Source organism: Rhinoraja longicauda, chromosome 14, assembly GCF_053455715.1.
Source record: "Rhinoraja longicauda isolate Sanriku21f chromosome 14, sRhiLon1.1, whole genome shotgun sequence".
Lineage (NCBI taxonomy): Eukaryota > Metazoa > Chordata > Chondrichthyes > Rajiformes > Arhynchobatidae > Rhinoraja > Rhinoraja longicauda.
This window is the reverse complement of record NC_135966.1, coordinates 27,087,289-27,111,179: the sequence shown is the minus strand read 5'-3', so window position 1 is coordinate 27,111,179 and position 23,891 is coordinate 27,087,289. Positions and strand designations below refer to the sequence as shown.

The following is a 23,891-nucleotide window of genomic DNA, read 5'->3' as shown; positions in this document are numbered from 1 at the left end:
CGCTCACAACCTGTGTCAGGCTGCCGTATCTCACGAAATGAGCTTTCAACTTGCGAATTACGGTTGCACTGCTCGTGTCTCTCAGCCGGTCTACTTCGAAAAAGTTGCTCTGGTAGTCGACGGTGACAAGATAATCTTTCCCGTCCCACGTGAAGAGATCTGTACCGACTTTCTCCCATGGCCGAGTCGGTAGCTCATGACTCATAAGCGACTCTATTTGCTGGCTGGCTTCATGGGTGCGGCACACATCACATGTAGCGATATACTGCTTGATGTCGCTACTCATGCCCGGCCAGGATAGGCATTCGTGTGCTCACCGTGCCTTCGATGCCCAGATGTGAAGAGTGTATCTTTTCTTTCAAGTCTCTGCGTAAGCTTATCGGTATGATCACGCGCTCGCCCTTGAAGATCAAACCATCTTGTACTGTGAGCTCATCCCTATGACTGTAATAAGCTGCTCTGGTAGCGTATCCCATCCGCTAGGGCAACCACTGATGACGACGCGTTTCAGCATCTGTCGCGTCTTCTTTCGCTGTTTCATCGCAAATTTGCTCAAGACGCTCATCGCGAATTGGCAAGTGCGATACCATGTTGACCTCGAATGCTTGCTGTCTGCTCGGAGTTCCGCTAACTGCACACGAGTGTATCTGCAAGATACACGAGCTTCCCCCGACAGTAGCTGATGTCAAAATCATAGCTCTGTAGGTGGAGTAGCATTCCTTGGAGACGCTTCGGTGCTTTCACTAGCGGCTTCTTTGCTATCAATTCAAGCGACTTGTGATCGCTGATCATGCTAGTGAAACAACCAAATGTGTATTGATGAAAACGCTCCATTGCAAATACCACAGCATCTCCTTCTCGATGGAATCATATCGCGATTCAGTGTCGGTTATTGCTCTGCTCGCATACGCGATGGGACGTCCCTTTTGGAGCACGGCTGCCCCCGGTCCTTTGTTGCTCTTGTCACACTGAATCGTCAGCTCCTCCTTGGGATTGTAGTACACTAAGATCGTTGCTTCAGACACCATCTGTCTGATCTTGGACATCGCATTGTCCTGCTCAGCAGACCACTCCCACGCCATGTCTGGTCTCATTAGCTGACTGATGGGCTCGAGGGTATCAAACAGGCTGGCTAGAAAACAGCTCAGGTAGTTGACAAATCCAACCAGCCTCTGCACACCCTGCACATCTGAGGGTGCTGGCCTGTTAACGACGTCGGCGACCTTTTTGGGGTTGGGTTGCAGTCCTGTGCTGGTGATCACATGTCCTAAGAAGGGTATCTCGGTTGTTCTGAAGACAAACTTGTCTCTGCTGAGTTTGATGTGTTGCTGTACGCATCGCTGAAGCAACTGCTCGAGCTTCGAGTCGTGGTCAATGATCGTGTCTTCCTTTGCCTCTCCTTTGCCATAGACGAGGATGTTGTCTGTGACGCAGATCACTCCAGGTAGCCCGTCGAGCGCTTGATGTAATCGTTGGTGGAAGATTTCAGACGACACGCTTAAACCAAATGGCAGTTGGCGTGTTGATCATTAGATTGCTAGACTCGTCATCCAGTTTCACCTGCCAGAAAGCTGAGCTCATGTCTAACTTACTGAAGATCTTCGCTTGATCGAGATCTGGCAAGATGTCCTCAATAACTGGGAGTGGATAGTGTTCTTGCTTTAACGCTTTGTTTAGCGGTCATGGATCGATGCATACACGGAGATCGCCATTCCTTTTCTCTGCGACCACGAGATGGCTGACCCAACTCGTCGGCTCATGAAATGGTGCGATCACGTGATGCTCTACCATGCGCTCTAGCTCCGTCTTCACCTTCTGCTTTATCGCGTGAGGTAAGCGTCGTGGCGGTAAGACTGTGGGTTGTGCTTCCTCGTCAATCTGCTGGTGGGCATCACTGGGCAGCTCTCCTGGTTCACCGTTGAACACCTCTGCATAGCATTCTTCAGCCTTTACTCATTTTCTCTTTTACGATAGACGATGTGTGTACACTGTGGAAACTGTCGTCATTCATGGTGATGAAATTCATTCGCTGACTAGCTTTGCTCCCTAGCAGTGGTGTGAAGTGATCACTGGCCACGATGAACTCAACAGAATATTTGCAGATTGTCTTGGGGTTGAGCAGCTTAAACCGGCAAACTCCTTCCGCGTCCATCGTAGTCGTGTTCCACATCATCAGCTGCTTTTGACACGAGGCAAGTGTGTGGTCTACGCCGTGGAAATATCTGCGTGGCAAGATGTTCACGCTCGCTCCGCTGTCCACTTAGTGACCTGCTTCCCATTGACAAGCATCGATGCATAGACATCATCTCTTGGCTGCAGTGTTAATTGTGAGCAGGACACTATCGATGAACTCAGTGCTCGTGTCACTGCCCGCCTGATCGTCCACTTTTCTCTTTCTGCACACTTTGGCAAAGTGGTTGCGACCGCCGCATGCTTTACACGTCTGTTCGTAGGCTGGATACTGTTTGTCCATTGCATGCTTTCACTTCCTGAACGTGCCTGCCTTGGCTTCTCTTTGGCTTAGTCCAACTGCTTTGCTTGTGTGGATGGTGCACAGCAGCGCCCCCCTTGCCGCTCGACTGATTTTGTGGACAGTAGCAGCAGAGTTGCTACTTCCACCGTCGGTGAAAGCTTGGAGAAGTGACTCAGCAGTCTCTGCACTCTTGCAGATGTCGATGCAGCCGCTGAGATTGAGCCTCCTTTCTTGAAGCAAACGCTTCCTCGTCTGCACGTTGCTAATGCCAAAATGATCTTTGCTGGTTTATCCAGCCGGCCAAGGAAGTCGGCTATGGGGATATATGCAAATTCAACCCACCGATCAGCCGTGGAAGTCCCGATGAGGTTGAGATCGGCTGCCTTGCCCAGCCTAGGTGCCACATTTTTGGAGAAACTTCCAGGGCGCGGGGGGGGGGGGGGGGAGATTTCTCACGGAACCTCTAGTGAACGAATTGACAAATTGGCCGTGGAAGTCCCAATGAGGTCGAGATTGGCTGCCTTGCCCAGCCTAGGTGCCACATTTTCAGAGACTTCCAGGGCGAGCGGGGGGGGGGGGGGGATTTCTCGCGGAACCCTAGTGTTCATTACAAGTCTATACATCGGGTTTTTTTTTCCTTTCTTTTTTTCGATCCGACATCTCCGTTTATTTGGCCAAGTGAAAAATGCGGAAACCATGCAAAAAGCGTGGGAAGTGGATTTTAAAAACGTGGAAATCTGCAGAAAATTCACTTGGCTGAGTTTGGGGCAGCAAAAACCCCCCCAATTTTTTTAAGGCACCACCGCTGCCACCAGGTTTGGAGACATGTTTCCAAGAAGTAACTCCCGCACATGCGCATGAATGGACTTTATTAAGTCGTTCAATCAATCAAACATTATATGAATATTATATATCACTACAGCTTCTACATGGCGATCTGGGAGGCATTGAGACTGCAGTGCCTCGATAAAGGCCTCCGGTCACGTTCCCAGTCCACAGCTGCGGCCCGTCAGGAACTAGTCTGTCTACATATATGGAAGGTACAAGTTTGCTGGCTGTGCTGCCATTGACCTCCAGCCAGAGTCAAGCAGATTCTGCCCACTGAACATATGTCTGACCAGACCTATTGCAGAATGGGGAGCCCATCAACGTCAATGGCAATTTTATAGGGGTAAGAAAGAATGGAAATAGGTTAAGAATAAGGTAAATTACAATCTTAAATCCTTGTTTTCTAAACAATAAAAAGTAAACAAGTTAGCACTTTAAAAAAAATATATACAATCTCACAACATACAATCTCTGTGTACTTAATTACAAGGTCAAGGTATCAAGTCAATACAATTAGTAAGATTATCCAGCTAACCAGTTTCTTATTTAACTGGGGATATTTGGATGTCAGATGAAATTTGTGTACTGAAGGGTGGGGCAATGAATGCATACGCATAGAAACAAGAATGAGGAACTATTTTGCAACAACTGGAGCATACAATACCTCCTTTCAAATGCTCAATTACCTGCTGAGCAAGGCAGCTACCTATGATTCTTGCCATTTTGGCTGATAGTTATTATTTTATTATGCAGCGCTTTCTCCTTCTGGAGTGCCTATTTATCTTGTTAATTATTATTTCAGAGTAACTTAAGTTGGCAATGGAAAAACTGTTCAAGTGCAAACACAATAGCTTCTTCAATGTTCCATTTATGCTGGAAAAACTAATGGGCAGACACAATTTAAGTTCTGAACAATTTTGAACATCGTTTTTCAGCTGTGGTCTCAAATGAAGAAAGCTGATCCAATGCATTTTCAGGAATTTAAGATGATTCAATAATTAATCTTATTCCATAAAAATGATGGATCATCATAAATTAGAAAAAGCCTGTTATTTTGCAACAAGAAGGAAATTTGTATTCAGAGTAATGCTAGAATTCAAGCATTAAAAATAGAAATGGTGCAGGTAAGATAATATGAACATGGCACCAACAATAAATTGCATTCATTCTTTGTGGAAAATTATCTCTACAATTTCATGGCGGAGAATATGTTAAAACAAGAAATTAATTGGGAGGGTTTCACCTTAACAAAAGCTTATCTCACATATGAATGAATTCAGTTTTACTTGGAGAACATAATACAGACATAGCACTAAGGAATATCTTTATAAAGAGTAAAAAAAAGCGACCCAACTCTGACATAATTCACAAGACAGACAATGTAAAATGGCAGCAAATATATATATATATATGCAGTTCTTTCAGAGGAAGTCACAGAATTCAATACAAAATTTATTCATAGTTTAGTTAAACATTTGTAGCACAGACAATCAAGACACTGGAATAATTTGAGACTGAAAAACGATCTATTATTGCCCAAGGAAAGAAGCCATGGGATCTTCAGGCCTCTGGCGTTTCATTCTATAGGCCTCAATTTCTTCTTCGGTGGGCTCTTTTGTTTCATACATACTGTTGTAACCACGTTTACGTTCATCTATTTGCAACATAAGTTCAACCCGCTTCAAACGAGATTCTTCAGCTACCAGGGCCTAAGCAAGGAAAAATAAAAGAATGGTTACAATACATCACTAATCTTGAAAGTTTACCATTTGACTCCTGAAAATAAGCACCAAAAACTGAAAACTGCAATCCCAGGGTCTGCGTATAAATGTGAATGTGAATATAAATTGGATGTCCATTTTTGTTGTATATTGCTAGTTTAAAAAAAAAAAATCAAATTCCATGATGCTCACATATTCAGCAATAAACACCTTAGTGGGGGATTTAAAGGTTAAAAATATCCAAATATCATTCATATGATCTAGAATTGAAAAGAGGCATGTGAAGTAAAAATTTCAAAAGTTAAATTAAAAATATAGACAAAGATGCAATAATGATACTGTGATTTAAAGTTATACTATTTTAAAAGTAATAATTCTAAACAATTTTTGCATTGTTGACAAACCATACTGGCCAAATTCTGAGGTGGAACAAAAAGGCACTGCCTCTGCAATTGTCTGAAACATTGGATACTAATATAAATGTAGATATTCCTTAATTCTCAAATAGACTCCAACAATACACTATAAAATCCCAGATCAGAGCAACGCCTTACTGCAGTTTGAATGGAGGGACCTTGGTCAGCATAGACAAGTTAGGCCAAAGAGCCAAATTCTAGGTTGTATGACCCTAAATCTGGCACTATTTAACATGACCAGAATTTCAATAAAAAGGAGTGAATGAGTCTCAGGTAGTTTACATTTAAAAAAAATAATCAAGAAAACTAATGCAGGTTTTCAAGAATTCTCTAGGGTATTTTAATTTCTTTCAGAAACACTAAAACTTTTTTTAATAGGTTTCATTTTTAAATAGCTTGCAAATGCTGTTATTTCTCAAAGGTATCCAGAACAATCAAGCGCTAATAGTTTTGACAGCCAGTAAGCCTGGAGACGTTCTGCCAGCATTTCTGTGGGTGGTGCTTGGTATTTATAGCCAGAAAGTTACATGGAATATGGGGCCTTGCTGATCGTGTTGGAGGTGCATTTGTTTGAGAACTTGCTCACTGAAGCAGTGCTGTCAAGGAATTCCTTTGTCACTATTTATTAATAAAATATACCATTGCAATCAAATCCACATTCAGCGAAACATTCTGCATTGATTTAAAACATCTGATGGTTAATTTGAAAAAACAACCGCGGTTAATAACACCGATAGATCATTGTTTATTTTTGTATATACACCATATATGTTTTCATATATTTATTATATATATTTAATTTTATATATTATCTTTTGTTTACGATGGTGTTTACAGAGTACTGTTCACATATCCTTTGTGCTGCTGCAAGTAAGAATCACATTGTTCCGTTTCATGACACATGACAATAAAACACACTCAACTCTTGATATTGTTTCACCTCACTGCTGCATACAGACAGGTGCTCTATCACTGTAAATCTCCACTAAATTAATTTTGAAAATTATGCCAGCACTAATAATTATGACCTGACGATCCTACTATAAGAGAAAATGGTTTGTCTCCATATAGGGAATACTTAAGTGATTTTGGATATAAAATTTCTAGGAAAGAACTGCAGATGCTGGTTTAAACCGAAGATAGACACAAAATGCTGGAGTAACTCAGCGGGACAGGCAGCATCTCTGGAGAGAAGGAATGGGTGACATTTTGGGTCAACACCCTTCTTCCGACTGATGTCAGGGGAGTGGGCGGGACAGACAGAATGTAGTCGGAGACAGTAAGACTGGTGGGAGAACTGGGAAGGGGAGGTGATAGAGAGGGAAAGCAAGGGCTATTTGAAGTTAGAGAAGTCAACGTTCATACTGCTGGGGTGTAAGCTACCCAAGCAAAATATGAGGTGTTATTCCTCCAATTTGTGCTGGGCCTGACTCTGACAATGGAGGCTTGACGACATCTTTCCAATAACATGGTGACAAACTGAACACAATACTCTAAATAGCCTCACCAACATCTTATATAACTGCAACATGACCTCCCAACTTCTATACTCAGTACTCTGACCGATGAAGGCCAATGTGCCGACAGCCTTTTTGACTACCCTATTTACCTGTGACACCACTTTCAATGAACTATGTACCTGCACTCCTGGATCCCTCTGCTCTACAACAATCCCCCGACCCCCAACATTCATTGTGACCTGCCAATGTTAGATTTTCCAAAATTTAACACCTTACATTTCTCTGTATTAAATTCCAACAACTATTCCTCAACTCACCTGCCCAGCACTCTGCATGTTAGTCCCAGGAGAAGCTCTAGTATTATCAACTACAATTGTTCCACTCTTTTAAATCGCTAATGCAATTGTAAATCTATAAGGATTTCTAACAATGTTAACATTAACACAATAATCTGCACACTGGTTATTTATTGATTATACACATGTATAGTTTGATTGAACTGGATAGCATGCACACAAAGCCTTCCATTTGATATCGGTACACATGATAACAATAAACTAATACCAATTTAAGACGATGACAAGGTGAGATTATTTTTTTTCGTGTGAGCTTTAGAAACTGTTTAAAAAGATGAGAGAAGCAGCCTTCAAATATTTCCAAGACAGGGGTAGATAGATTTCTAATGAGAAAGGTTACTGCAGACAGATGGTAATAATAAGATCAGCCATGATCATCTTAAATCTAGGATAGCACAGTGGTAGAGCTGCTGCCTTATAGTGCAAGAGACCCAGGTTTGCTCATGGCTACGGGTGATCCCTGTACAGAGATTGCACGTTCTCCCCGTGACTGCGTGGGTTTTCCCGGGGTGCTCAAGTTTTTCCCCCATATTCTTAGGACGTGCAGGTTTGTAGGTTAATTGGCTTCTTTAACTTGTCCCTGGTGTGCAGGATAGAACTTGTGTATGAATATTGGCTGGTCGACGGAAACATGGGGCTGAAGGGCCCGTTTCCAGGCTGTGTTTCTAAACTAAACGGCAAAGCAAGCACGAAAGGCTGAGTAGCCTGCTTCTGGTTCAAATTGTAAGTTTGTTAGTGACGTGTAACGTACCTTATTCAGTTTTTCTTTCTTTTTTGCATCATCTTCTTCACTTTCTGAGCTATGACTTTTCCTATGCTTCTTTTTCTTCTTCTTGTCAGCTTTGAGCTTTTCTTTATGTATCTGTAAACAACAAACATTCATTTTGCTGTTACAATACATTATATTTATTCATTTTCTAGGATGTGGGAATTACAGATGCCATAACTGTATTTATTGTCCACTTGTAATTAGTACAAAGTATTTTGTAAGCTTGGGTGCTGGTCACTAAATTATTTTAACAACAGTGTTCCAGACCTCATACACCCATTCCTGCAACCCTAGCACTACAGGTAAAAAAAGAATCAATTATGGCTGATCTATTTTTCCTTCTCAACCCTGTTCTCCTGCCTTCTCCCAGTAACCTTTGAAGCCCTTACAACTCTCCGTCTGAGAGTTTCTTAAAGATCGGAACCAATAAATTTCCATTCTAAATGCTGCAATTCTGCAATCTCTCACTGGAATCATACTGTTTTACTTGTTGATATATAATCCTTAGATCCATGTACTTCAATTATGAATTAGTAGTAATAACATTAGTTGTTCCAGTTTGTCTTTTCACCATCAGTTCGTAGTCCACAGCAGCTGGACTTTATCAAAGTGATCCACTTTCCTCTTCCTGTCAGGTGGCAATCATTGCATTGACTCTTAATCATTTGCTCAGCTTCATATTGGATATCAACTATCCATCTATATTAATGCCACATGTGTAGTCGAACAAGTTACATTCAAATAAACACGAATTGCATTGGACAAAAGAATGCAATACAGATTTTATATCTGTACACAAAGATAATCATAATCCTGCTATTTTACAATAAAACGGTTTCTGATTTGGCAGAAACTTTCTTCACACAATTCTCGCATGGTGTGGTAGCAATATAACTGATGTGTATAGAACTCAATAATAAAATCTGCACTATTAAGAAAGGCAATCTAGAACAGACACATTTTGCATTGGTCAAGATCTAACTCAGTATTATGGCGCCAAATTTATTTTCCATGAATTGTCCAGAAGTATGTTTTAGTCATACAAGCAGAGAAACGGGCTCTTCAGACCAACTTGTCCATGTCAGACAAAATACTCCATCTACGCTAGTTATTTAGATCCCCAATATACACCCATTTATTCACATTTGGCCCAAATTCCTCTGAATCTTTTCTATCCATGTACCTGCCTAAATGTCTTTTAAATGTTGTTATTGCACCAGCCTCAACCACTTACTTGGGTAGCTCATTCCATATACCCACTACTCACTGTGTAAAAAATTGCCCCTCAGGTCCTTATTATCTTTCCCCTCTCATCGCAAACCTATTCCCTCTAATTAGTGATTCTCCTACCCTGGGAAAAAGACTCTGTGCACTTATCTATTCCTCTCATACTTTTATACACCTCTATAACATAATCCTTCAGCCTCCTGTGCTCAGGGAATAAAGTCCTAGCCTGCCCAACCTTTTCCTATAGCTCAGATCTTAGAGTCTTAGCAATATCCTCATAAATCTACTCTGCACAATTTCCAGCTTAATAGCATCTTTCTTATAGCAGAGTGACCAAAACTGACACAATCCTCCAAATATGGCCTCACCAGATCCTCTTCTGCCCTCCTCAGAGCCTGGGTCTGACGCCAGCCCCAACCTATTGGGTTTTCATCACCCCTTCACCCCACCGAGGTAGACTCCCCAGAGCGTAGGGGGACCATCAAGAGTGAGGTGGACCTTTGAGAACGAGAAAGGAGACCCGTGCCACTGAGAATGAAAGGGGAACCCATTCTCTCAAGAGATGTTGCCAGATTAACTGAGTTACTCTTAACACTGCGATTTGCTCAAGATTCCCATATTTGCAGTTCCTAGCGTCTGTCTTGTACAACTAGATTGACTTGAGCTTTAATCAGAAATTGATCCACCATGAACTAATTAGCATGTCAGCTGATTAAATGCTAATGAGCTAATTTAGCATAAGTATAGAATACTTGTCAACACATCTCAATGTCCATGACCTCCTTATTTTCAAAGACATCAAGAGAGGTTGCAGGCGGTAGGCACCCATTTCTCCCACTATTCCAATCCCCCACCCTCACACCCCACCCCCCCAACATCCCTTCCATTTATATCCTTCCCTCTGCCTTTACATTTCACGCCTCTCTCCTTATCTGACACCCTGTTGTCTTCATGTCTTCTTTATGTCTCCTTTTATCACCCTTTTGTCTCCTTTTGATCTCTAGCCTTTGTCTGCCCACCTGCCAATAAAAATCCCTTCTCCCATCTCACTTCTATTCATCTATCACTTGCCAGGCTTTGTCCAGCACCATTTCTTTTTCAGCTGTCCCTCTACTACAATCAATCTGAAGAAGGATCCTGACCCAAAACAACATCTATCCATGTTCTGCAGAGATGCTGCCTGACTCGCTGAGTTACTCCAACACTTTGTGTTCTACAACAGAAGTTGCAATCAAGCTGTCACAGATTTTCAAACCAGGAATTCAGGAACTGACATTTCTAAATCATTGTTTAATTAAAAAGTTTCAAATGCTGTTAAAATGTTTATTATGTTTGTACACAATGGAACACAAATGATACTTGCCTCAACTAAAGTTTTTGGTATATTCTCATATGCCTCCTGGTTAGAATCAGGAATTTCAGGTAGACAATTGGAATCATCGTCTTCCTACGAGAAAATAAAGAACAGTACAATTTAGCATTTCTTATTCCATTCAAAATATGTCTATTGTTAAAATGGATGTTCCTGGAATGACATAGCAGTCCATCAACATTAAATAAATGTAAAACTAGATTGATACTTCATGCGTAGATTCTTTGACGGAAGTAGAAATAAAATTATAGTTTTTAATTTAGGATAATGCCAGTTTTGTTATTTCGGTTTGCATTTTTGGATTTCCACCCTTACACAGAAACCTCTTCAGTTTACTTCAGCTACTTGTTTTATCGTGTAATGATCCTTCACTCGAATCATACAAGTGGGTTATTCATTAAATACAGGCAATGCACCTGACAAGAAAAGGGATGAGTTCCAGAAACCATCCATATTTGCAATTTTCTGTAATGCAAACTAACATAATCTATGCATGTGTCAAGAAATGCATGCTGAAAATAAATTTAAAAAGGCAGATTCCCTGAGAGTGAATTTTTGGTAGCGATATGTGAACTCTGTAGCGCACATTGTGTTAATGCGAACCATTATAATGCAGGGGCTGTCAGTTCAACTTCATTCCCAATAGCTTTGTTAAAGCAGCAGCATGCCCTCTGCTGGTTGATCCAGGTTCAACCCAAGAAGTTTTTTCAATTCACTAACATGATGTAGGGTGTCACTGGCATATCTAAGATCTATTTATTGCCCTTTCCCTATTAACTTTTGATGTACCACAACGATGCAGCCACACGGTGCGAAGGATCAGTGATAAACTGTCAAAGGTCAGGATGGTACATCAAATGAAGAAGTTGAAGGTTTTGAGGTTCCTGTGCATCAACTGCCCTTCCAGAAGTAGAAGTCACTAGTTTAATTTAATTTAGAAATAGAGCCAGGAAACAGACCCTTCGGCCCATCAAGTCCGCGCTAACCAGCGATCCCCACATATTAATACTACCCTACACACACTAGGGACAATTTACATTTATAGCAAGCCAATTAACCTACAAGCCTGTACGTCTTTGGAGTGTGGGAGGAAACCCAAGTTTTAGTTCCAAAATTAGTTTTGGAAGCACTGTAAACAAAACCTGAGCAAGTTATTGGAGTGTGTTTTGATAAATGGAGTGAGTGTTTAAAGTTGGTTCCAGTTAAGCCACTTGCTCTGACTTGGATGGTCTCAAGCTTTTGGTAGGAGCTGCACTCAATGTATTACATCAGATTCTTATGCCCTGCTAACAGATTAGCCTAGGAGGATCAAGCATTCTCTCTGAGCTACTTGTGTAATCACATTACCTACTGGGCTAGATCAATTAAATTCCTGGGATGTTGATAATCCCAGTAAGATTGAACAGTAGGAATGCTATCGAAAGACAACAGGAGATTGTTACATACTGTTCCAGAGATGGTCACTGATTAGTCAATATGAGATACAAATGTCAATTGTTAACCTGAATACTGTCTATGTTTTGCAGCATCTAGATAGCAATTATTTTATTATCTGAGTAGTCGCAGGTGCAGCTGGGCACCTTTTAATCAGCAGCAAATATCCCCAATTCTGCACCAAGGATGCCAGCTGAAAACGGTTGGGTTTATGTCACTGCCACAAGAAATGCAAGTCCTGGGTTTGAGGTAATCGATCTGCAAAAACCACGCATTTTCTTTTGTGCCAAGTGTGATTCCATGTAGTCACAACAGGAGAATAATTACAGGTATGTTGTCTTAGATTCTTTGTCTCGGGATCCTTGATGCTTAATCTTCAGTCAAATCACGATTCAAGATGGGTGGCACAATAGCACAGCGGTAGAACTGCTGCCTTACAGCGCCAGAGACCCTGGTTCGATTCTGACTACGGGTGCTGTCTGTACAGTTTGTATATTCTCCCAGTGACCACGTGGGTTTCCTGTGGGTGCTCCGGTTTCCTCCCATATCCTAGACGTACAGGTTTGTAGGTCTGAAGAAGGGTCTCGACCCGAAACGTCACCCATTCCTTCTCTCCCGAGATGCTGCCTGACCTGCTGAGTTACTCCAGCATTTTGTGAATAAATCGATTTGTACCAGCATCTGCAGTTATTTTCTTATACAGGTTTGTAGGTTAAATGGCTTCGGTAAAAACCATAAAATTGTCCCTATGTGCAGGATAATGCTAGTGTATGGGGGGATCGTTGGTCGGCGTGGACTAGGTGGGCCAAAGAGCCTGTTTCCATATTGTATCTCTAAAGAACAGCAACTTTCTCCTCGTCAGTCAATGTTAACCGTTTTGTGTGTCAGTAAGTAGATTATTGGCTAACAAGTGGCTCAACATAGGACTGTTGAATGTACTTTGAAACATTTTACTGATGACCAAAAATAGGCTGATAGTGAGTGTCAGTGATAACTGTAGGATTGGACGTCCTACATTTTTGTCAAATCTGGGAAACTTTGTGCTTCACTGGGTAGATTTCAATGATATATTCGAACAATTCAGTAATACAGCAGTTTAATAAGAAACATGCTGCAAGACTTCAAAGTTACAACCAGAATGTTGTGGGAGCTTTTGGTGTGATCAATGTGCTCAACTATTTATTATCATGTGGGGTGTGTCAAACAGCCTGAAAACAGATTTCTGTGAAACTGAGGGCTTTAGTAGACTTAAGTGGTTGGCAACGACCACCTCAAAGATCAAACAGAATGGTCTCCTCATCTCTATGACAGCATGAACACCATATATCCTACCAACAAAATCTTAACTAGACCACGCGCATCAACTACAGGTTGCAAAAACAATGCAAATATTGATTACGTTGTGATATGCGAACTTCTCAGAATCACCATTCAATCTGTGAGAGCTAACTGAAGTGTGGTTGTATATATACGTTGACACCTACCTAATTCAGTTACCAACACCTTCCAGGAGAGAATGTCTAATGGTGTCTTTAACACTGCCTCTCTTAACCAACATTGAACTGTGACTACAGTACATAAAAGCACAACATTATGTTCCAAGGATGTTTGAAAAGTCATTTTAAAATAAAATGGGGATATCAGTGTCCCATGTCATTATTCTCCACCATCTGGTAGACTTGGAAATGTTGGACTATAACTAATATTAAAAATCAAAACTTGAATATTGTTGGTCAGTATCAGTACAAGGTGGACTAAAGGGCCTGTCCCAGTTAGGCGATTTTAAGGCGACTGCCGGCAACTAGGCTGTCGCCGCACGTTCGCCGGGGTGTCACAGGCATGATCGTGAGTATTCTTCAATGAGTCGTACCAGATCTCGGGTCATCGCGGAAATTTTATTCTGTTCGAAATTTTGGGGCGACAGCTGGCTTGTCGCCAATGATTGTAGCTTGTCGTGGGCGCTGTCGCAGGTTGTCGCCAGGTGTGGTAGGTTATCGCCTACTGTCAAAACTGACAGAGCTGTCAAAACCTGCCCACAGAAGTTCAGCTGCAACAGCCAGCTGTGGAATGGGGGCGGAGACCGCGATGCTGTCAAAGGGGGGGGCGGACACCTGCACGAAGCAATGTTACAGCATCTTTACCTGAAGCACGAGAGAGATTCAAGATTGTGGCCTATTATCACCACCTGAATTTCAGTTACTGGTGCATAATGGATTATAGCCTCGTTTATTCACGAAAAATAATTGTTTTTTAATTAAAGCAAAGGCCATCAATTCTGTTGTTTCGATTAGATTTTCCCCCTTTTTTGAGACTGCATTTTGTTAATTGTAATTAGACAAAGCTAGCAAACGAAGCACTCTGATAAATGTTGAAATTACAATCAACGATTCATTCGCTGCTCTGTGAAATGGCGCATACCTTCTCGGCAATTTCCAATTAAACAATGGTTCGGGATGCAGAAGCAACGCCGAATTAAGACACAAAATCGCCAAGTCGTTTTGGGATGTTTACATTTGTTGAATGCAAGAAACAAGGTGCATTTTCTCCATGCAACTGAATCGGGGGGGGGGGTGGAGGCAGGTCCTTCTTGTTTGAGGGCGATTTTACACTCCTGTTTGCGAATTTCTCCCTTGTTTTAAGTTGCAAGGGTGAAAGCAAAGCTCTATTGAGTGCAGCAGATGGCCCTTGACGCCAGCAGCTTTTAGGGAATCCCAAAATTGTGAACATAAGCCGAGCACAGCATGGCACGGCCACCGCTGATCCACACTCGTTCACATGGGAGACTCGAGAGCTATGGCTAATTGATGGACTTCAGTTACAGTCCACCGAGGGGAAGATGTGTGCTTCTAAAGAGATTACAAGAAGATGTTCCCACTGCCCACCACCCACCAAAAGTTGACAGTGTCACGCTTGCTCCATGTATATAAGCCTGGTGCTTGCAGAGTATTGTGCACGGTACTCACAACATTTAGAAGCACAGAATACTAAATTTTTTAAAAGGCATTTGAAGATACCAGAAGATAGTTTTGTTTAACCAATTTATTTACCGTCAGGACATTTGACAGGTAGATTGGAGGCGACAGTTTGAGTCAGGTAAGCGTGCTTTAATTTTGCGATGTTTACAAAACTCTCAGCCAGGTGCTAGTTTCACAAAAAAATAACTTATATCGATCTGACTCTGCTCGCTTGATGGTTTGATATAATTTCGATATAATTGATATAATGTCTGCCGAGTTATTTCCTGGAAAGAGTTATTCTGCACGATTTGTTCAAACACCAGAACGAAGCGAGAACATTCGGTTTCTTCAGTTGCATGGAGAAAATGCACCTCGTTTCTTGCATTCAACAAATGTAAACATCCCAAAACGACTTGCCGATTTCGTGGCTAAATTCGGCGTTGCTTCAGCATCGCATTCTAACTCCGCAAAACTCCCCAGCCTGCTCAGTGAAGGCAGTGAGTGATGTGTGCAAAGTGGATCTGAACTAAAGCCTGGCTTGTAATACCTTTCCTAATCCATGTTTATAATGTGACCTAACGAGATATTACGTCTAGAAAGAAATATGCATTAAGGGAAGGGTTATAACATGCCCGCATGATGTAAAACGGGTTAAAACTCAGGAATGTGGAGACTTAATTGTGCTTGTGACACCTCCACATAAGTGCAGGTTGTTGTCGGTTGTCGTAGCTTGTCGTGGTCCCTGTCGTAGTGGACGCCCTAGGTCGCGAAGACTGGGTCGCCGGTTGTCGGCAGCTTGCCGTCGCCTAGGTGGTAGGTTGTCGTAGCTTGTCGTGGTCATTGTTGTAGGGTAAAAAAAAATTAAAGTTTTTCGGTGATCTGCTACGACTTTGACAATTGCCGGCAGTCGCCTTAAAAATCGCGTAACTGGGACAGGCCCTTAAATATCAGACGATATTAATGTAAACACAATTTAAAAGAAAAAGACAACATTTTTGTTTCTTTGTCAAGCAGTTTATAACATAACAGGTTATCCTGAGGTACTGTAGTACTTACAGCAACCTGCTTCCCAGCTTCACCAGTACAATAGGAAGTTTTGATAAATGAGTGGCAGCAATTGTATCCCCATTTCCCATCCTTCCAATAAGATCCCCATACAGCCTGTAAATAATGAGAAAAATAATACACGAAAATGAACATACAATCAAAACAATTTTAAAAATCATTTATCTTTGGAAATATGTACTTGAAGTAATTAGTGCTCTTGCAAAACATTAGATATTTTCATTAGGATTGACTCTTTTCTAAGCAGCATTTATGGTTGGCTCAAAATTAAAAAACCGTCCACCTCACGCATTAAATAATATTTTAAAGATATTTTATAGTAGATCTATTTGTAAAGATCAGTGGTTCATCTCAATTGATGTCATTTCTGATTGCTGTGAAAAATGATGCAAAGAGAACCATGTCAACCAAAGAGGACTTAACCAATGACAAATCAATCTTGGAAAGCTTGTATTAAACTGTACTCATGGAGAAATTCCAAGAGGTTTCAGAATAATGTACACTTTTGTAATGTATACTATACAGTTTTGTTATATTTGCTACTGAAAATCTGTGCCACTGTCCCTTTCACCTCTAAGTATTTTTATTGTCATTTTGAGTAATTTGCACATATTAGGTTTATTCTTCCTTTTCTTATCAGGTATTTGCATGTTTATTTGATATCTCTAATGCGAACAATATATATTTTTCATTCTAGTTGATGATATTATTTATAGCTCAAACCCTCCTCCCCACCCAACTCTACTGCAAAATAACACTCCATCAATTAACATTTACTATGGTTCAAGTCTGGATTGAAGTCTGGTATTAGTGCCTCCAAGAAACCACCCAAGAGTTAGAAAGTACATTGCCGTGCAGCACCAACCTCCCTTATTGCACTTGATAAGAACATTACAAATTTGTCACTTTTGCTTGGAGTTCACCTGATGGCAAGATATAGTTGTGGTCTGACCGTGATACTATGGTGATGCGGGAGAGGTGGTGGTGTGAAACGGATGGAAAAGTGGGAAAAAGTAGAGAGAAGACCACTAGACATAATCTAGGGGATATCAAGTCAAGGATTTGCTTCATCTTAAATGCAGGATTGAGTCCAGAAGTGTCACTGCACCAATCTGATTGGACGAAACATCGATTTCATCTGTTCTACACGATACTAGTTTATCTTGGCAACATGTTTAGCACAGTCATTGTGGCTGAAGGGACTGATCCTGTGGTATAATTTTCTATGCTCTAATGTAAAAGAACCACAGAAACAGTTTGGAACAGAGGGAGTTCAGTCAGTTCACTGATTGTTCCAGATCTCTGTAGAGCAATGGTCAGTTCTATTCTCTGTAACCTAGCAAATTGTTTTCCATTATGTGCCTTTCTATATCTCTCTTTGAGGACACAATTGGTTTTATCTCCACTATTCTTGACAATGAGTTCAAAAATCTTAGACAATCCCCACATAAATCTTCATCACATTCCACTTTCATTTTCTGTCCATCATTTTATTCCATGATATTATTTAATGAACAAGGGCATTCACTCAACATTAATACCTCCACCAACTATTGAAAACTACTTGTCTGGACAGTTATCACATTAATGTTTAGTGAACCTTGCCGTATTCAAGTCAGTTTTCCCAATAAAATACAGACTCAGAATTACCTTAATTCGCCAAGTTATTTTTTTATATCGATTGCAAAGTAGTCTTAATTATTATATTATTTATTAAGTGTAGAATTCATAGGAATATGTTTCTAGCAAACAGAAGATAAAGAACGGGGCAAGGGTTGTTGATGCGAGGAGAATGGTCCAATATGGAGGGGCAAAATCAGAAAATGGGGAGGAGGAGGAGCAGAGGGCAGCTGGATGCTTTGTTTTAAAAACATCGTTAAATCATCTGATCAAAAAATGAAATTCTGACCAGGGAAGATTATCAAACACTTTTAAAGGTCAAGGTCACTGCAGTTCTAACATCAAGCCTCAATTACTTACTGTGTGGTTGCTGATCAGGACATCCTCTTCATATTTGGACTTTATAACTGCTTTCTCTTGACCCTTTAAGACAGCGCCATGCCTTGAATATTCCACGTAATCCTCCGTCTGAGCTAGCAGCAACTCCCGTGGCGGGACATTCAGGTGCTCCTGGCCTCCATACTGCAAAGACAAGGATGTGAAGTGTTTACAATTTAAAAACAATTTCTAAATTACTACAAGAGAGATGATCAATGCCCCATGCAGTTCATAAAAAATGATTAGATCACCATGTAGTTATTTCCATGGTATTCACAATCCTTTAAACAAAATAAACTACAGGCTGAACACGTTTACCAAATTCCAAACCTACCTGCTTGGAGAAAAACAATGGGTTTGGGCCAGAGCTTAGAGATGCAGCGTGGAAACAGGCCCATCGGCCTACCAAATCCAGGCCAACCATCAATCATCCGTACACTAGTTCCACGCTAGATAATCTTCACATGCTGCATACTAGGGGCAATTTATAGAGACCAATAAACCTGCATGTCTTTGGAATGTGGGAGTAAACTGGACCACCCGGAGGAAACCCACAGTCACAGGGAGAACACACAAACTCTACACAGACGGCACCCGTAGTCAGGATCTGGTCCGAGTCTCTGGTGCTGTGAGGCAGCAGCTCGATAGCTGCACCACTGTGTCAACCATTGCAACAATGATTATTTTAGCATAAATTCTAATGCCTCTATATTTAATTTTGTACAAAACCCACAGTAAAGGACAAGGACATGGTTTTCTGATTGTATTTATAGAATTAATTTAATACCACAACTACAGCAGTCACACACTACCAGACTACAAGATCAACACCCACATTCAATATTCAATCATTACCCTCATTGTCTCAAGAGACACCGAAAAAAGAAACCCATTTCAAGCAACATCAGACTGATAATCAAAGATGACAAACACAAATGAAAGTTCTTCAGATTTGGCACTTTACTGAAATTTACAGTAAAATTTGAAAAAGAAATGTTGCTCAGCTTAGATGTTGAAGATACAACTTCTGCAAAGCAATATTCAGTGAACCCTCATTACAACAGACCATACAGGGGAGAATGATGTCCGTTATTGCCGATTGTCCGTTATAACCAATAAGGTGTTATCAATAGACAATAGACAATAGACAATAGGTGCAGGAGTAGGCCATTCAGCCCTTCGAGCCAGCACCGCCATTCAATGCGATCATGGCTGATCACTATCAATCAGTACCCCGTTCCTGCCTTCTCCCCATACCCCCTCACTCCGCTATCCTTAAGAGCTCTATCCAGCTCTCTCTTGAAAGCATCCAACGAACTGGCCTCCACTGCCTTCTGAGGCAGAGAATTCCACACCTTCACCACCCTCTGACTGAAAAAGTTCTTCCTCATCTCCGTTCTAAATGGCCTACCCCTTATTCTCAAACTGTGGCCCCTTGTTCTGGACTCCCCCAACATTGGGAACATGTTATCCGCCTCTAATGTGTCCAATCCCCTAATTATCTTATATGTTTCAATAAGATCCCCCCTTATTGTGTGAATGAAGGAGCTGCAGATGCTGGTTTAAACCAAAGATAGACACAAGATGCTGGAGTAACTCAGCAGGACAGGCAGCATTTCTGGAGAGAAGGAATGGGCGATGATTCGGTTTGAGACCTTTCTTCAGACTGATGTCAGGGGGGAGGGAAATAGATAAGGCATAATGAAGGTGTGAAAACAGGGCAAAGGGAATAGAGATCAAAGAAAATGTAGAATAGATCATTGTTAGCTGGGAGAAGGTAACAACAAAGCAAACAGAGATAAAATGTAGTCGGAGACAGTCAGATTGGTCAGAGAACTGGGAAGGGGGGGGGGGGGTGGAGAGTGAGGGAAAGCAAGGGTAACTTGAAGTTAGAGAAGTCAATGTTCATACTGCTGGGATGTAAGCTGCCCCTGCAAATATGAGGTGCTGTTCCTCCAATTTGCTCTGAGCCTCACTAACAATGGAGGAGGCCCAGGACATAAAGGTCAGTGTGGGAATGGGAGGAGGTTAAAGTGACCAACAACCAGGAGATCAGGTAGGTTCAGGCGGACTGAGCAGAGGTGTGCAGCGAAACGATCAGCGAGCCTGCGCTTCGTCTCTCCGATATACTGGTGTCCATACCTGGAACAGCAGATGCAGTAGATGAGGTTGGAGGAGGTGCAAATGAACCTCTGCCTCACCTGAAAAGACTGTCAGGGTCCTTGGACGAGTTGTGGGGGGAGGTATAGGGTCAGGTGTTGCATCTCCTGCTGTTGCAGGGGAAAGTGCCTGGGGAGAGGGTGGTTTGGGTAGGAAGAGACGAGTTGACCAGGGAGTTGCGGAGGGAACGGTCTCTGTAGAAAGCGGAAAGGGGTGGAGATGGGAAGATGTGGCTAGTGGTGGGATCTCATTGTGGGTGAAGAAAGGCTGGCTGCTGCACCTGGTGAGTCGGGTGGAGGCCCTCCGAAGCTTGCGTTCCAAGCTGCCTGGGAGGCGCTGCGAGTTGGGGTTCTGTCCGCTAAAATCGATATCCATTATAAAGGGGTCCGTTAAAACAATGGGTTTACTGTAATCAGTTTTAATTTTTACTGTACCTTCTCCAATATGCTTCCTTTCTGTTGTTTCTCAAATTCTTCTTTCTTAACTTTGAAGGACTGATGAAGGACTTCAAGCTTCGTAGGGTCAGCTTGGAGATGAACTTCTGAACCTTTCTCATAAGCCTCCCAAGCAAACACTATCAGGAAACAAAACACACAGTGGAAGCAACTTACAAAATAAAAACAAAAATCATGAAATATTTTAAATCCAAGTATTAGATGACTTACACTGTGTCTGTGCCATTCTGACTGTGTCACCAGTGTAACGCACAAAGTTATCTCCTGCATAGCTAACTCTAGAATAAAAAGATGCAAGAGAATAAAAATGGATAATGTCCTCGCAACATGGCATCATGCGCAATAAAATATTTGCACAATATGAAGCACATACCAAAACTTTCACATCCCATTAAATATTTTTGAAGTGTAATCGCTGCTGCATTGAAAATAAATAAGGCATTCATTGCTACTATCTTTGTTTAAAATCTAAATCGGTCTAAAGACACTATCGAATTTCCTCCATTGTCAGTCGAGATCCCTCTTCAGACTGATTTTAGTGGAGCGGAGGGGGAAGAAAGCTGGAAGAAACATGGGGACAGAGTCTGGCATTATGTCTTAGTATCTAGCACAGAATCTACAATATGTTTGAACAAATCTATTTTCTCGGGTTACTTCCTTGAATATTTTGGGATGAAGACCATCATACATTGGGAATTCATCAGTTTATAATTCTTTCAGTCTTCCTAAAACCATTTCCCCCACAAATACTTATTTCATTATGTTCCTCTCTGTCACTACACCATGTTCCCCAACCTTTCTGGGAAGTTATTTATATTCTTCTGTGTGAAGGCAGAACCATAACATGAAACTGGTCTGTCATTTCTTTGTTGCCCATTATAAATCCTATTATTTCGGTTTACAAAGGACCTACATTTGCATTCACAAATCTTTTTCTTTTCACATTTACTGTGAGATTTCATGCTCTCTGCAAGTTTCTCTCAAACTCTATTTTCCCTCTCCTGATCAATCCCACTGTCCTGTTTGTTCGAAACTGCTCCCTGCTAGTTGTTATGAGGCCCAGCGAAATCAGGCCCAGCGAAAAAGAATTAACCTGGATAGAAATATCTCCTGATTCAGCTGTGGTAATTATTCAAATGGATATTCATCACAAATAGCTTACTCCTCTGGATTTCTCCCCGTGTTGGAATAAGGATTCTCCCTCATGGCTCTCGTTTTCGGATCATAGTATGCTGAATTTGGATCCAGGTTTCTGAGGTACTAAGATACAGAAATAAAAAAATGACAAGTGAAGAAACAATTAAATTTAAAGTATTTTTGTTTTGTACTGCAAAACTGAAACGTACAGTGTAAAGAGTCACTTTATTTATATATTTTGCAGAAGTTTTTTCTGACACTACAATGCAACAAAATTTCCGCATTAATACATTAAATACAGGTTTTTTGAACTGTCCCAATTCCTCGCTCAAGCCTGCTTTTTTGTGTGGTGCTGGTCAATCAAGGTCTCATGTTCAACTGGTCTTGAATTGTTCAGATCACTGGTCTCGCTTTGAGTGGCAGTAATTTGTTGATTGGTCAGTGTCTCTCCATTCTGGAGATGGGAAGCAAAATGAAAAAAAAAAAGGGAAAACCCCATCCTTCTGATTCCAAAATGTAAACATGGAGTGCCAGATCAAACTCTATTGGTTTTGTCTGATTGCCAACTGTATGGAAGGTTTTGAAGCTATTTATAAGGCAATAACCACTTGATCAACAGTATCAGCCTGGAGAGATGCTGATTATAGGTTACCATGGGCTAACATTTCTAGTACAGAACAGAAAATGTAAAGAATGAAAAAAATCTTAAGATGTAATGCTGCAATTTTATTTTCAACAGCATAGTAATGAAGTAAAATAAATTTGAAATTAACAAATGGCTTTCAAGAATTGGTTGGAATGATTAGGAGGGTCTTTACTTTAAATAAATCAATACCTTAAAATACTACTGGGATATAAATTAAAATTTGGACACCTTGAGTATCCATTGAAGGCCAGTTGGAAAGATATCGTTTGCTTAAGCCAGAAGACACATTGCAAGTCAGGTTGCAAGCCAAAATTTGTTTTACAAGTAGGCCAAATAAAACAAACATGTGGAAATTTATGAAAACAGTTCCAGGCTGGTGCATTATCAAATTAATAAGATACTAAAAAGATCTCAAGCCCATGCAAAGTGAACATCAAATCTATCTTGAAGTAACGAAAAGGCCTATGTCTTTACCCTGGAAGCATAAACAAGTTGCAGCCATTTCATTTGAGGCCTCTGTAACTGTAAGTGGTACCATTCAGTAAAGTTTAGAAAACACTAGACCAAGTGGGCCCAAACCTCTCCTGCATTGGTGCAGCACTCTCTCCTCCCCTCCCCCTCTCCCTCCACCTCCCCTCCTCCTCCCCCCTTCCCCCACCTTCCTCCCCCTCCCCCCACTCCATCCCCCTCAACCCCCCCTTACCCTCCCTCCTCCCCCTCCCTGGAAGATAGATTTAAACTTTAAAATAATAACTTCAAAAATGTAACACTGATTTCAATGAAACTTCTTCCATTAGCACCAAAGGGACGACGATGAGTAAGGTGGGCCTAAAATTGTCATGCTATCATGTACCGTTTTGGCTGTAGTTCAGAAACAAACAAACAAACAAACGAGAGTTTTAGTATATAGATTGTGCTTAAACCTAAACATAAGTGCTGTATATTCATACTTTTGCAATGTCCTCTCGAATGCGGAGATTTCTAACTGTAATTCTTCTTTTGGAGTCGAAGTTCTGTCCAGGCATATCAACATCATCAGCATACTTATCTTCGTCCTCATCTTCACTATTGTCCTTATCCTGAAACAACAATGACAAAGTTCAATGATATGGAAGACCACTGCCAAAAACAACAAATGTCAGTAAAGTTACCCAAATTATCAACATCATAAAATGTTGTTTATGTTAGAAATGTCCCTGACAAACTTTCTTTATCATTGGTATTATGGATCATACATGAAAAATGTGACTTTGAATAAGTGTACTGATTAATTTGGCAATTACATATAAAATTGTTCCCCTTTGTTTTATCTATCTGGTATTATAATATGTATTATTTTAAAATCATTGTAAAAAACAAAGTAAAATACTGACATTCAGAATAGATCATTTCAAATCTGAGCCTGATGCTTTAACTG

General features: G+C 41.1%; 1 protein-coding gene across 1 annotated transcript in view; it reads right to left on the bottom strand.

Annotated features, from left to right (window-relative positions):
- Positions 1–1,522: 1,522 nt before the first annotated feature.
- The window catches only part of slu7 (SLU7 homolog, splicing factor), a 45,701-nt gene continuing 23,332 nt past the window's right edge, over positions 1,523–23,891 (bottom strand). The window contains exons 8-16 of the mRNA XM_078411611.1: positions 23,425–23,553; positions 21,854–21,951; positions 20,902–20,969; positions 20,671–20,810; positions 18,059–18,220; positions 16,070–16,174; positions 10,614–10,697; positions 8,006–8,116; positions 1,523–5,010 (exon numbers count right to left, since the gene is read on the bottom strand). Coding sequence (XP_078267737.1) covers positions 4,831–5,010; positions 8,006–8,116; positions 10,614–10,697; positions 16,070–16,174; positions 18,059–18,220; positions 20,671–20,810; positions 20,902–20,969; positions 21,854–21,951; positions 23,425–23,553 — 1,077 coding nt within the window. The 3' untranslated portion in view covers positions 1,523–4,830. The remainder of the gene's footprint in view (positions 5,011–8,005; positions 8,117–10,613; positions 10,698–16,069; positions 16,175–18,058; positions 18,221–20,670; positions 20,811–20,901; positions 20,970–21,853; positions 21,952–23,424; positions 23,554–23,891) is intronic.